The sequence below is a fragment of the Anastrepha ludens genome, chromosome 4 (assembly GCF_028408465.1).
Source record: "Anastrepha ludens isolate Willacy chromosome 4, idAnaLude1.1, whole genome shotgun sequence".
NCBI classification, from domain to species: domain Eukaryota; kingdom Metazoa; phylum Arthropoda; class Insecta; order Diptera; family Tephritidae; genus Anastrepha; species Anastrepha ludens.
The window spans coordinates 52,876,238-52,890,868 of NC_071500.1; the positions used below are offsets into that span (position 1 = coordinate 52,876,238).

General features: G+C 35.3%; 1 protein-coding gene across 2 annotated transcripts in view; it reads left to right on the forward strand.

Annotated features, from left to right (window-relative positions):
- LOC128862361 (hippocampus abundant transcript 1 protein) overlaps nt 1–12,452 on the forward strand; it is a 41,249-nt gene extending 28,797 nt beyond the window's left edge. For both annotated transcript variants that reach the window (XM_054100936.1, XM_054100935.1), the window contains 8 exons: nt 3,073–3,168; nt 3,266–3,598; nt 3,739–3,930; nt 4,035–4,243; nt 4,394–4,480; nt 4,544–4,641; nt 10,979–11,266; nt 11,327–12,452. In XM_054100936.1, coding sequence (XP_053956911.1) covers nt 3,073–3,168; nt 3,266–3,598; nt 3,739–3,930; nt 4,035–4,243; nt 4,394–4,480; nt 4,544–4,641; nt 10,979–11,266; nt 11,327–11,424 — 1,401 coding nt within the window. In that variant the 3' untranslated portion in view covers nt 11,425–12,452. The remainder of the gene's footprint in view (nt 1–3,072; nt 3,169–3,265; nt 3,599–3,738; nt 3,931–4,034; nt 4,244–4,393; nt 4,481–4,543; nt 4,642–10,978; nt 11,267–11,326) is intronic.
- Nucleotides 12,453–14,631: the final 2,179 nt, after the last annotated feature.

The window sequence follows — 14,631 nt, forward strand, 5'->3', positions numbered from 1 at the left end:
GGTTTTACAAAGATTCTCTGCAAATAAATTTGCTTTTTGCTCATTGGATTTTGCCCATTGGGTGTCGTTTATTTTGATGGGTGCTATGTGTTTTATCGGTCGGTTAAATGACTTTGCTGCCTTCCATAAAGAGTAGTCTGTGGATTTATCAGATGTGAGGCTCTTAAGAAATCGATTGAAATTATCATTTTTGAATATCTGAATTTGAACGTGTAGTTGTTTGGTTGAGTTTCAATTTGTCCTCAGGATATCTGGTTTGCTGCCAACGACGTCTAAGTTTTCGTTTTTTATTTATCAGCAACTTGATATATGATGGGTATTTATTCTTGTTTGATGTGACATCTTGCTGGGGCGTACTGTTCCAAGCTGCGTTTTGAATTATTTGCGTGAACTGAAGCACGGCATCCTCAAGATCATCAATAGTCACGATACAGTCGGTGTCTACCACTACAGCTTGTAATTGCAGTTGGAAGTACTGCCAGTCGGTGAAGTTATTAAATAGACGAGGAGACGTTTTATTTAGTACCGCATTCCCTGATATTTCTAAAAGGATCGGTGAGTGGTCAGAGTTCAGATCGAAGCCTTCGGAAATAGAAAGATGGTTTGCGGGAATATTTTTGAAGACAAAAAAGTCAATCAAATCAGGTACTTTGTTGGTGTCTGTAGGCCAGTATGTTGGCTTGCCAGTTGAAATTATTTCGCAACCTCTTTGTCTTATGGCTTTAAACATTTCGCGCCCTTTTGTCGTTGTAAGCCTAGACTCCCAATGTATGTGCTTAGCGTTGACATCGCCTCCTATAATAAAACGTCCTTTGTGTCTTTCGATGAGAGATACGTAATCTTCAGATTTTAGTTGATGTCTGGGTGGGCTGTTAGTAATATTTGTTGCTCGAAGGCCTCGACAGAAACGGAAGTTGTTTGAAATTCCTCGGTGCTGAGTTGGTCTTCCAAGTGGTGGGTTATATTATTTTTTATGAGAACGGCGCTGCCACCTCTTGCACAATTGTTGGGGTGAATAGTATGGTATAGCGAATAATGTTTAAAATTCAAATATGAATGTCTTGTGAAGTGTGTTTCAGCTATTAGGCAGACGTCAATTTCGTCGTTGTTTAACAGAACTTCTAGCTCTGTTTGGTGTTTAGCTAGACCGTTGGCATTCCATAATATTATTTTTAGTGTTTTATTCATAGTCAAAAAATTGCATGTTTTGTTCAAGGGCACACAAGCGTTTTTCAATTGATTTGAAGATTTGGCCTTGTTCATTTAATTTGCTTAATATAGCTGAAAGGGGATTTCGCACAATAGGCGGTCAATTGACAACAAAGTTTCGGCTGATTTTCGAAGACAGTGCACAAAATTTCGAATTACGGTGGGGCATGTAGCGCTATCTTCCATGTCATCCTCTTTCATTTGGGAACACAAACAATTACTGAACATGACGCTGTAATGCTCGCCATTAACTGCAGCGGCGGCGTCTGACTAAAATCCGCACCAAACAGTAGTTTGTTATGAAAGCAACATTTTATCCATGATTTCGGTCTCCAAATACAACAATTCTGTTTGTTAATATAGTCGCCGAAATGAAAGTGAGCGTAATTTGAAAAGATGATTTTTCGGAAAATTACCATTTCTATTTTGTAAATATCGAGCCATAAACTAAATCTGTGACACTTCACGGATATTATTTTAGCTGTCAAAAAGAAAAAAAAAGACGGTTCAAATCCCAAATGCTGCTGTCCTGGAAGTTCAACGCAAACAAGGTTTAAACGATTTCTATGTAACTTGGCTTTTCTCCCTACAAATAGATAGATCATATAAGCATAGTTTTATATCACCCCGCACGGAAGATGATTTTTAAAAGAAACAAATGGTTCATAAAACACAAAACTTTCTGCACTTATTATAACATTTTGTAGTACTTTGTTACACTTCAGAAATTAGGAGAAGTGTATTTTTATTGAATGTATGAAAATTATTTACATTTATTTACTGAATGATGGAAAAATATAGCAATGTTCGCTGATATGCAATACTTTTTGATATAAAAATTTGGAACCTGAACGAATAAATCCGTGAAATTACCGACACATGCATACGTAGCAAGCTATAACTGACCTTGGTTTTTTAAATTTAATTCGCACATTAAAAGATACTGCCCCCAGCTTTGTTATAATATATAATTGGTACTTACACCCTCTTTGTGTGTTTGACCGAGTTCATACTCTAATTTATGGTGTGCGTCTTTTATTATATTTCCATAAATGTACGGACCTACAGTTTTAAGCCGACTCCGAACGGCAGATATTTTGTTCATGAAGAGCTTTTTCGTGGCACAAATGCACTCGGAGGTTTGCCATTGTCTGCCGAGGGGCGACCGTTGTTAGAAAAAACTGTTTCTTCATTTTGGTGTTTCACGAAGATTCGAACCAACGTTCTCCGAATTCCGAATGGTAGTCACGCACCAATTCATTCGGCTACGGCGGCCGCCGTATTGGTTTGCGGAAAAATAAATCCATTATTCTCTCGGTAGATGGAGATCCATGTGTCGTAAAGTATCGATCAAAAAAATTAAAGTTTATGCTCATTGCCAAGGTGACATTTCACACTAAAAAAATATTTTGCCGTTTTTTGCTTTATCCCATTCAGTTGTGGGTTACAGGGCGTTAACAATGGATGTCAACAAAGAGAAAATTCGGTACATTTTACAGGTTTTGTTTGATAGAGGCGAGCATGCAACCAAGGACACTAAAATTGTGAATGGTGCCGACACTGCAACAGCTAATTACCTACAATTGTGCTTTCCTTGAAAATGTCGATAAAATCACAAAAATAATCGAAGTTCATTTAATTTATAATTTTTTCCTGCAAGTCGGAAGTATTTTTAGAATATCTTGACTCCAGTAACGAATACAATTTTTTCCAAAATAGTTTTTTCACTTTTATCTTCTATGGCTAATAAAATAATTATAAATATAAATAGTTTCTATTAGCTATAAATCTTCTTAACTTAAACTACATCTGTAAATTTATTTAAGTAAATTTGCTACATTAATTTTGCATATTTTTTTACAGAGCTCTGGCATTGGCGAACCTAGCGTATATCACGCCTTAGTTGTAATATTTTTAGAATTCTTTGCATGGGGTCTATTAACAATGCCAGTAATAGCGGTAAGTACTTCTGAAGTTTTGTTTTGTATAAATTGTTTCTTAATTATCTTTAAATATTTTAATTATAATTATATAATAATTTTTTAATTTCTTACAGACTCTGAATCAGACATTTCCTGACCACACGTTTCTCATGAACGGACTTGTAATGGGCATTAAAGGTATATTGTCCTTCTTGAGCGCGCCACTTGTAGGTGCTCTCTCCGATATTTGGGGACGGAAATTTTTCCTACTCATCACAGTATTTTTCACGTGTGCACCTATACCGCTAATGGCCATCAATTCGTGGTGGTTTTTCGCAATGATCTCCATAAGTGGTGCACTGGCAGTTACTTTTTCTGTCGTATTTGCTTATGTGGCTGATGTCACTACTGTCGAGGAGAGGTCGCGTGCGTATGGCTTAGTTTCGGCTACATTTGCAGCCAGTCTGGTATGTATTGCGCATATGTATGTAGTTTATGCTGATGCATGACTTAGAAATAACACAAATAGCAAACTTAATTAAAATTAAAATGAAATGAATACTATTGTATATGTTTATATTTTCTTTTTTTCCACATTCCTATTAAGGTGATTTCACCCGCACTCGGTGCTTTGCTAATGGAGACGTATGGTGATACGCTAGTTGCTGCGCTTGCGACAGCCATCGCTGTCCTTGACGTGTTCTTCATATTGGTTGCCGTGCCCGAAAGCTTGCCAGAAAAAATTCGTCCTTCTTCATGGGGTGCGCCCATAAGCTGGGAACAGGCTGATCCCTTTTCTGTAAGCTAGTAGTGCTTTAATTTTTCACATCTGCATGTTTATGTTGTATATTTAATGGTTAATATTTCAATTTGTTGTCATATGTACGTATGCATGATGAATAGGCGCTGCGCAAAGTGGGCTCCGATCAGACCATACTTATGCAATGTGTTGCTGTGCTGTTGTCATACTTGCCTGAGGCGGGGCAATATTCATGTATATTTGTATATTTGAAATTGAAAATGGGCTTCAATTCAATGGAAGTGGCAGTTTTCATAGCAGTTGTTGGTACGCTTAGTATATCCGTGCAAGTGACGTTGGGCTATCTTATGCGGTGAGTAGCGGCTACATTTCGTTACACATATAACATGTGCATTAATTTTGTTTCAAATTTAAGCTATATACTAATATACCTATATATACGTATTCTAATGAAATGTAAATATATATACGCATTCTAATGAAATTTGTTTCCATTTTACAGGGTATTTGGTGCAAAAAATACTATTATTTTAGGTTTAGTACTAGAAATGTTGCAACTATTTTGGTATGGTTTAGGCAGTAAGTCATGGTAAGTAATAAATATAATTTTGTTGTCATTATATCCTTGACTTGTTTTGTATTTCACTTCAAGGATGATGTGGGCAGCAGGCATATTGGCGGCACTCGGATCAATAACTTACCCAGCCATAAGCGCTTTTGTTTCTATTCATTCACATCCTGACAGACAGGGTAAGAAGTTAACTAAATATAAATTTTATTGTTTTACTTTAACTAAATTCAAGCGATAACGATGTTTAAGAGCCAGTTTTTCAGTGCCAATTCAACTGTGGTGAATTTTTAAACTGCAAAAGTCTGTTTAAATTACAAAAAAAAAATGAATAAATACTTGGAGCCTACACTTCGGTGAGGTATTTAGCCGACCACCTCCTCTTACTTTTGTTAGGCGTCTTGATGTTGGTACACAAATGGAGGTACCTATAGTTTTCAGCCGAATCCGAACGCCAAGTGGTTTTTATGAGCAGTTTTTTCATAGCAGATATACACTCGGGGGCTTGCCATTTGCCTGCCGAGGGGCGACCGCTATTAGAAACAACTTTTTCTATTATTTGATGTTCATGCCCGGAGATTCGAAGCTGCTCACTTCCGAATGGTAGTGACCCACCAACTCATTCGGCTACATAATATATGCGAACACTAAATAATTACATTAACATTTAAAAAGTGGCCCTAAGCGAGATAGTTTTAATTTTCTCCTTTCAAATGGCTTGTGAAATTTTAAATTAAAAGCGTAAACAGTCTCCATACTACAACAATGTTTTGTATTAAGCTCTTTGAGAAAGTCTCTATACAATAATCCCTCCGAGTCATGTGGCATTACATTGAAGTGCGCTAACAGGCTCACTGAGCTATACAACTCAAATAGAAAAGTATGAAGTTCTTCCCTTTCTTTACAAGAATCTCCCGAGGTGTTTCCAACACTTGCATCTCAAAAGGCACCAAAACTTGGAGAAAAGTGTTTTGCCATGTTAAAGGCACTCTATTTTTTTCAATCAAAGCATGCATATTTAGCATAGCAGTTGATATTTAAAAATGTAAAATATAAATATGTAATGCATCGTATAATTCAATAACACAAATTTTATTCGTTCATAACGATTCAGTAAAAACAATTACCCTCTATGTATACACAAGGTGTGTTCAAAAAGTATTGCGAATTTTGTATTTTTTATAGCGATATGTTGGTACTCATGTCTCTCACTCATGCCGACGAGTTCGACCATTTTGAATGTTCAGTTAATTGTTGACAACTGCTTTGCTTGCACGTGTTTCGGCTCGTCTTCGATTTTTACCTATTCAAAGAACCTGTATCAAATTTTGTGTGAAAAACGAAATAAAGTGCGCGGATGCATTCCGAATGTTGACTGTGTCATACGGAGAAACTACTTTGGACCAAAGTAACGTTTATCGGTGGTACAAAATGTTCTCAGAAGGCCGAGAAGATGTGAACGGCGAAAAGCGTGCCGGACGCCCGAGCACTTCAAGACGGAAGAATTGATGAAGTGAAGAAAATGGTATTGGCCAATTGTTGAATCACCGTTAAAGAAGTTGCTGAGGACCTAGACATATCGATTGGCTCGTCCCATTCGATTTTTTTCAATGATTTGGGCATGAGACGGGTCGCTGCAAAATTCGTACCAAACCTGCTCAATTTCGACTAAAAGCAGCATCGCATGAAGATTGCTAATGAGACGTTGAACTCTGTCCGCGATGACCCAAATTTGCTCCAGAGGGTCATAACTGGTGACGAATCGTGGGTTTATGGTTATGACGTGGAAACCAAAGCTCCATCATCTCAATGAAAGTTGCCGCACGAACCAAGACCGAAAAAAGCGCGCCAAGTTCAGTCGAATGTAAAAGTTTTGCTTACCGTTTTCTTCGATTGCAGGGGCGTTGTGCATCATGAGTTCTTGCCACAGGGTAAAACGGTCAATAAGTAATATTAACTGCAAGTTATGCGCAATTTGCGCGAAGCAATCCGCCAGAAACGACCGGATTTGTGGAATAACAAAAATTGGCTCTTGCATCACGATAACGCCCCTGCTCACACATCGTTGCTTGTACGCGACTTTTTGGCCAAAAACAACATACTAATGATGCCACAGCCACCGTATTCCCCCGGTGACTTTTTCTTGTTCCCGAAACTGAAGAGGCCCATGAAAGGACGACGCTACGCTACGATTGACGAGATAAAGACGGCATCGAAGGAAAAGCTGAACAAGATAAAAAAGAATGATTTTTTGAAGTGCTCAGATTGGAAAAAAACATTGGCACAAGTGCATAATATCTCATGGGGACTACTTTGAAGGAAACAAAATAGATATTAATGAATAAATAAATAATTTTTGAAAAACACCAAATTCGCGATACTTTTTAAACACACCTCGTACATACTCGTATGTATAAGAATTGATATTAGTAAAAAAGCAACACTTACATTGTAATAGCTTTTCGCTGCTGCGATTGCTGGTTTGTGGAATAAAATTTCAAACTGGTTAGCATCAGAAATTTGCAATATTTTTATTTTCACCAGCAACGGCAACACAAAACAGTCCTGCAATGTAATTTTATTTTACGAAAAAGCCTCGATTTTACGATCGGCTTGGTATATAACAAATTAATTTCATCGCCTATTTTCTCGTCATTTCCAACTTGTAGCCATTAAAATGCTTTCTAGTCTTGAATTCAGATAAACGTGTTTACTATTCATGTGATAATTCACATCATCTGGAATATTATAACTATTCAACAACAATTTTCTCTTTTGCATAATTTTTTATATGGTACAATTGATTTACTGAGTGAAAGGACGAACGGTTATAAATTTTGTTTTAAAATAATTCATTGCAACTTCTGCATTTGAGTATGACAATGACAAGTTCGAATTGTCAAATCTGCCACATTTTCAAATGTATGCAGACCAGCTGAGTATTTAGACGTTATATTTAGTGCAGAAAAAATCACCGAAAAGAGCACTGTGCACAAGTCAAAAAACACCAAATCCAGTTGTTAGCACGTCAGTCCAATTAAATGCAACTCTACTCTAAAGCATAACCTCAGCAAGTCAGCAGAATGTAACTCTACTCAACAACCATTTTGATATTGGTCAGTTAAGGGGAGAGAAAGAACTATGCATGCGCTTTTAATGTACATATTAATTAATTTTCAATAAAGTTTAAGTTTGCTTAAAAAACCCGTAAAAGTCTTATCTGTTTTTCCTTTCAATATATTGAGTCGACACCAGTCCTTCAGTCCTTTCCTAAGCCCATCATTGGATAAAATACAATATATGTATTGAGAAATTGCTGGGAACGTGTTCTATTGTTTCTTGTGCTTCTTTGCAGAGTCTACAGGAATCGTTTTCTATAGTACCCTAAGGGAATTATAAAACGATAAACCTTTTTTGGTTTTCTATTTATTTTTCATTTATTATTTACTAGCAAACCCGGCCCCCTTCGCTGGGCACACTAAAATAGAATAGATATGGTTTAGAACAGAAAATATATGATTTTCATATTATTTATTTCTTTATTCTTTATTCAAGCGCTTTGGCATAAACAATATTTTTTGTTTTTCTATTTGTTTTTGAGTAAATATAAAATATAAATTGAAAATCAGGAAAAAAGAAGATTGTTTTTAAATTTCAAATTAACGCATATGAATAAACAATCGTCTTTTTTCCTGATCATTCATGAATTTTTCGTTTCAATTTATATGTTTTATTAAGCATTGGAGCTTTTTTAACCATTATCCATTTATATTTTTCAAAAAAAAAAAAACGAAAAAAAATTTTTTTTCCACGAACACATAATTTTATTCGGATTTCACATTAAATTCTCAAATTTCGTAAGAAATTATTCACTGTTCCAAAATCCACTCCAAAAAAATTCACAAACAATTTTTACATGTTGCACTTACGTTTTTTCCTTATGGCATCCAAATCAGAAAGAAATATTGACACATTGTAACTCACACTGTCAATTTGACAGTTCAGTTCCGCCCCAAGCGTTAAAAAAGTAAGCGACATTATGGCTGGTTCAAAAGAACGCTGTACCCGTTGCCAGTGTTCCGAATTACAACCAAACTTTACGAAACCCATTTTCAATACTTACTTAACAATGTGTGTAAGTTTGGTTTAATTCGGTGCAAAGACACGGCCTGTCCACGTTTTGGCATATATTTCGGGACCCTAGTCATCAATAGGTATGAAAATTACCCCGTATTAAAGCACTTATCAACAGCTTTCATTTGATACCCATATTGTACATACACAACCAAAGGTTACCCGGTTCCACGTTTTGACCTATATCTCGAGACCCCAGTCACGGAGCGGCATGAAAAATACTCTGTACTAAAGCATTCACCAACAGCTTCAATTTGATATCCATATTGTACAAACACATTCTAAGGTCCACGTTTTGGTCTCTATCTCGAGACCCTAGTTACGGAGCGGCATGAAAAATACTCTGGACTAAAGCATTCACCAACAGCTTCCATTTGATACCCATATTGTACATACACATCCGAAGGTTACCCGGGTCCACGTTTTGACCTATATCTCGAGCCCTATTTCCAAAATAGAATATAATCCATGTTACTCGTGGATGATGTAGCTTTCGAATGGTGAAAGAATTTTTAAAATCGGTCCAGTAGTTTTTGAGCCTATTCATTACAAACAAACAAAGTTTTCCTCTTTATAATATTAGTATAGACAAACAGGTTTGAGTTTAATTAAGTTCTTGGAACTTTCTATTTGCGTTGTTTGGCTTGTAGTTGCATTGCATACCTCGTAAAGCTGATTATGAGGCTGTTACTTATTCACTATTAGCTAAACTGTTCATGGGGTATACTTTATGATATGATAAGAAGTATACGGCGAATGGTTAAATATTACTCATTTACGAATTATTCGGCAAGCACTATAAAATATAAACAAAAAATTTAAAATACGTTTGCATATTAGAAATAACAATATATAATTTACGAGCATTACAAATCAATAAATCTGAACTTTGTTTGAAAGTGGCGAAGGAGTAATAATAATATCAAATAGAATGCCGAAAATGCAATATATGATACATGTTGAAACAATAGACCATATCGTCCCCTTAGTATAACAATAGCCTATGTGTTCATAGGCTATTATTTTTTTTTTAAATTTTTGGATTCTCCATCGTCGATTTTATATGTGGTCAAAATTTTGTCAAATTCTAGTTCCAAAAAGTGGGTCAAAACGTCAGTCAAAAAATAATAAATATTTACAGACATAACGAGATTTGAGTGAGAGCTACTTTCGACAAAAAGTTTGAAATTAATTTTCTCAAAACATCAAAAAATGTATAGGCTATTTTAATACTAAGGGGACGATATGTGGTCTGAGGTTACCCAATATTGGCTGCAACAAAATAGTACATGGAGTGGTATAATATAACATGCTAGCTAAAATCATTCACAAAGAAAATATTCACAAGAAAATATACTTAAAAATCTAAATATTCAAGAAAACACTCTCTCTGCCATACTATACATACTATAAATACACACCAGACACAATAGTTAAAAACGATAGATACAAAATATACTATGATAGAACAATTTACACAGACAAAACAATAGCATGCAATAAACCAGATATTACAATAATCAATAAAAAAGACAATAATACACAATTACTTGAAATAATACCAAATGATAACAACGTCCATAGAAAAATACACAAATTTAGCCAAGGCGAATCTATTAAATCGTATCGGTAAATCAGCTATTTTTTTTCTTTCGTCGTGTTCATGTGGCTGTCGAATTCTTTCTTGTTTTCTACTTTGCCTATACTTTTCTTTGACAATCAAATGTACAAAATATTGTTGTTGGTCTAGTGGATTTAGCAGAGCAAATAAAACAGATATGCAAACAGAACGAAGTGAGTATCATACCACTCATAATCTCAGATACAAGAATATTGCATAAAACTTTTATAGAAAATTTAAAATTAATAAAAATTGACAAAAAGTTCACTGTAATATTCAGAAAGCAGTGATAATAAAAACATCCAATATAGTTAGGTCCTTTTTAAACGCGTTCTAATAAAAAATCAAAACACTTCGAAATAAATAACAATAAAATAATACAAAACATAATATAAAAAACAAATAGTACCGACACGACTTGCAATCCCAAATGTGCCGTCGTGTTCGGTGAAAATGGTCCCCGCGTCGTGCGGTATGCGGGAGCAAGAGTGGCGTGGAGAATATAAAATAATATATATTATATACAAAAAAATAATAATATAAAATAACTTCGCTCACATAGAGGTTTACCTGAAAGTTTTTTGATGATGGATTTTTAGTGGTTATAAAAATAATTGTAACAATTTTATTTATAATTTTAACCCTGCATCAGTGTTTGTTTCCATAGGTTTCTTTTTTTTAATATTACAGCTATACCTATATCAAATTAGATAAAACACTATTTACATTGCCCTACAACTATATAATCTTTTAACAAATTACAGGTGCCGTTCAAGGTATGGTAACTGGTATGAGGGGCCTTTGTAATGGATTGGGACCAGCTTTGTTTGGAGTTATTTTCTATTTATTCAATGTGGATTTAAATGATGATTTGTTGGGAAAAAATCCTGATGACTCAGTACAAAAGGAGAGTAATAAATACACAGAATTGATACCAGGTCCACCATTTGCTATTGGTGCACTAATGGTAATTCTGGCAATTTTGGTTGCAATCTACATTCCAGAAAAGCATAACGATTTAAATGTTAGTCGAACTTCAAGTGAAAAGAAGCGTAAGTATTTCAAATTTTTACACACTGCAAGCAGGCATGAATGCATTTTATATTTTCTAGGTACCTCCGTAGATGTGCAGTATGAAATTGAATGCGGCAATAAATCGACGAGTCCACTGGCACCACTAATGCGATCTGATTCAATGGCACAATTGTAGTTTTTAGTAAATTAAAACCAAAAAAGGACATATTTGTTTTCGTATTTTTTTGATGAATTTGTGAAATGCAGAGCAGAGAGGAAAAAAGAAAAGATATAAACTTTAAATAAGTGCTGACTTTTTATTTTGTAGATGCTAAATTTTAAGCTAATAGCAAAATGAATTCCTATAATGAAGTTATTTATAATTTTAACCTTAGAGAGCAAATGTATTTTTAATGCATGTATGCATGTTTGTTCTGTATGTATGTATGTGCTGTATATAAAAAACAAATGTAGAATATTAAAAAGAGCTCTAAGCTTTGCTTGTGGTTTTGTTTTTAAAACCTCGATTTGTTTAATAAATTTGTAAAAAACTACGCAATGTCCTGGACATAACATAAGATATTGTGTTATACGAATTATATCTTCAATATCAATACAATACATCTAATTCGATTTAGTTTTTTTCACATTAGGTGGCTACTCCACTAAGTTCAAATGTATATTTTAATAATGAGAGTTGAAATATTTTTGTGAAACCTTAAACTTAGCGTTGTATTTGAATAAAAGAAAAGAAAACCGAGTGCGATAAAGCAGGTGCATTTCCTAAAAGTTGTAATTTTAACTTGCAATTAATCGCTTTTCCTCAATGGCGGCGCATTTGGGGCATTCATATCCAATAAATTCTTCGGTGTATATGTATTATATAGGACATATGTACATTTCCGTTTTTTTTATGGAAAAAGTCATTTGAACTGTTTGGATTTTACTAAAATCGGTCCTATTATGTTCTTATGATTACTTTTAGTAGCTAATTTAGTTATTAGAGTATATGATTATGTGATTAATTGCTATGAGAGTATGTGATTAATTGTACCACCACTTTATTACACATTGAAGATAACTTGCAGCATAATGTGATTAACTGCACCAACACTATTGCACATTTAAGATAATTTCACTGTACAAAATTCAAATTCTTGTTTGAGTATTTTAATTTAATTACAATACATAACAGATATTTGCACATACCTATATGAAGCTTAATTAGCTTTTTTTATGTAAAAATAATAATTCTAGTGCACAACCGTGTTTTCAAGGTGGGCAGCTCCTTCAGACAACGAGTTTTTCAATCATTTCATGCAATAAAAATGGCGGCGCTACAGCTCAAACGTGGCTTCTTTAATTTGCGCCGTGGAATATACAGCCTCTTGTATCAAATGAAATTAACCAAACGAAAAAAATGAAAATTTGAAGGGAGAAAGAAAAAAGTACACTTTTTTTATAAACAAATTGATAAAAACTATGTTTTAGTGCTGATATAAAATTTGAGGTACATGCAAAGGCCAATATGTTAAAGAATATCCGGAAAAACGCGGTTAAAGTTTTCGTCTTTATAAAGTAGAGTTAAAAGAGAGTTAAAATTATAGTTTCACAGCTGACTGTTTGTGTGTAAACAATAACAACAGTTACCCAATTCGAATAATTGTTTAAAGTAGCTCCTGTACTGGAAAAAGCAAAGCACAAAAATTAGGTGGGCAAAAAATTAAAAAATATAGTCTGTGAAGAGTGCGCGCCTTCTTACCTACTTTCGGTGCTTTCGACGCTCATCACTTCACTGACTTCATAGGGACTTTTTAGACTTTCTATTAAGCTTAAAACATTGAAAATATATTCTTTAGATTGTAAATGAATTTTTAAAGCAAAAACAAAAAAGGAAATGGAAAATTTTGAAAGTGCTGGAGGAGCTGCCCCCCTTAAATAATGAGAGTGAAGTTGTGAGACATTTTATTTCATTCTATATCTTTTTTCATTCTTAATATCGCCTTGAATATACACTCCTCCTCTATTTTTGCAACTCTCCATGCGAATCTTTCATTTTTCCGAACAGTGCTGAAAGTATTCTTCTGTCAGCTGCTTGAGAATGTACGCCGTTCTTTCTTTTAATGAGCTTTTTTTAATACAGATTTCACTTTAGAGAACTAATTGGAGACTCACAGTGCAAACTGGCCTTGGCTAGAAATCTCTTGAACGACAATGAGGAATGAGCCGTTGCCATTATGCCAAATTTGAGTAAAAGAATAGCTCAATTATTTTTGTTTTGATTCATTATCAATTAGGATACATTTCGCAGAAATCCTAAGAGAATGCAGCTAATAACAGTCTATCGCCGGACACATACGTTATTTTCTCGATAGATGACTTTAGTGATCTCGTAAAGCATTGATCAAATTCAGTTGTGAGTTACTGGGTGTCAACAATGGAAGTCAACAAAGAGTTACAGTTTTTCATTGATAAAGGCGAAAATGCAAGCTGAAACTGTGAATATTGTTTATGGTTCCGATACTGTAACAGCTAACTTAGAGCGGATTCGGTTTCGTCGATTCCGTTCATGCATTTTGATGTTAAAGAAAATGTCGATAATGTCGAAAATGTCTATAAAATTACATAATTAAGCGAATTTGAGCGGCATGTTAGTAGTCGTAGCATCACCCAGGAACTAAAGATCGACCATAAAACAGTGGTTTAACACTTGCGTCAAAATTTTACGCAAAAATAGGTGACTTATTTTCCCCCAATCATACAAAGCAGGCTCAGAGATATCGGACGCTCCTTAAGAGACGAGCCATCTGGTATTCGCCGTCACCGAAGCTGTGTTGACCAAGCCAACACTCTTCGGATTATAGTATAACAATCTGTTGGGTGGCGCTCCCCTTCTTCGTGCTGTTCATAGACTTTAAGAAGGCGTTCGACACTATCAAACGAGACGCAATATGGCTGGCATTGAGAAAGGGAGTTCCCGCCAAATAATCCGCCTCATCAAAGCTCTCTACGAGAACTTCGAACTGGCAGTGCTTCACAAAGGCGATATCAGCGATCCATTCACTACCAACGCAGGCGTAAGGCAAGGTTGTCCCCTGTCGCCCCTTCTCTTCGCCATCGTCCTTGATGACATCATGAGCCAACTGACCCTGCACAAAAAAGGCATCGTTTCACCAGACATCTTGAGGGCCTGGACTTCGCCAATGACATCTGCCTCCTCTCTCACAAACTCTCCGACATGCAAGCGAAGGCGGACAAACTAGTCGCGCTGGCACGCACTGTCGGACTGGAAGTCAACATTGCTAAGATCAAGGCCATGAGTGTTAACCACAACAACGCAATCTGCCACATTGGTTGACTGATGCCCGGTGGAATTCTTTGAAAGTTTCCACTACCTCGGTTG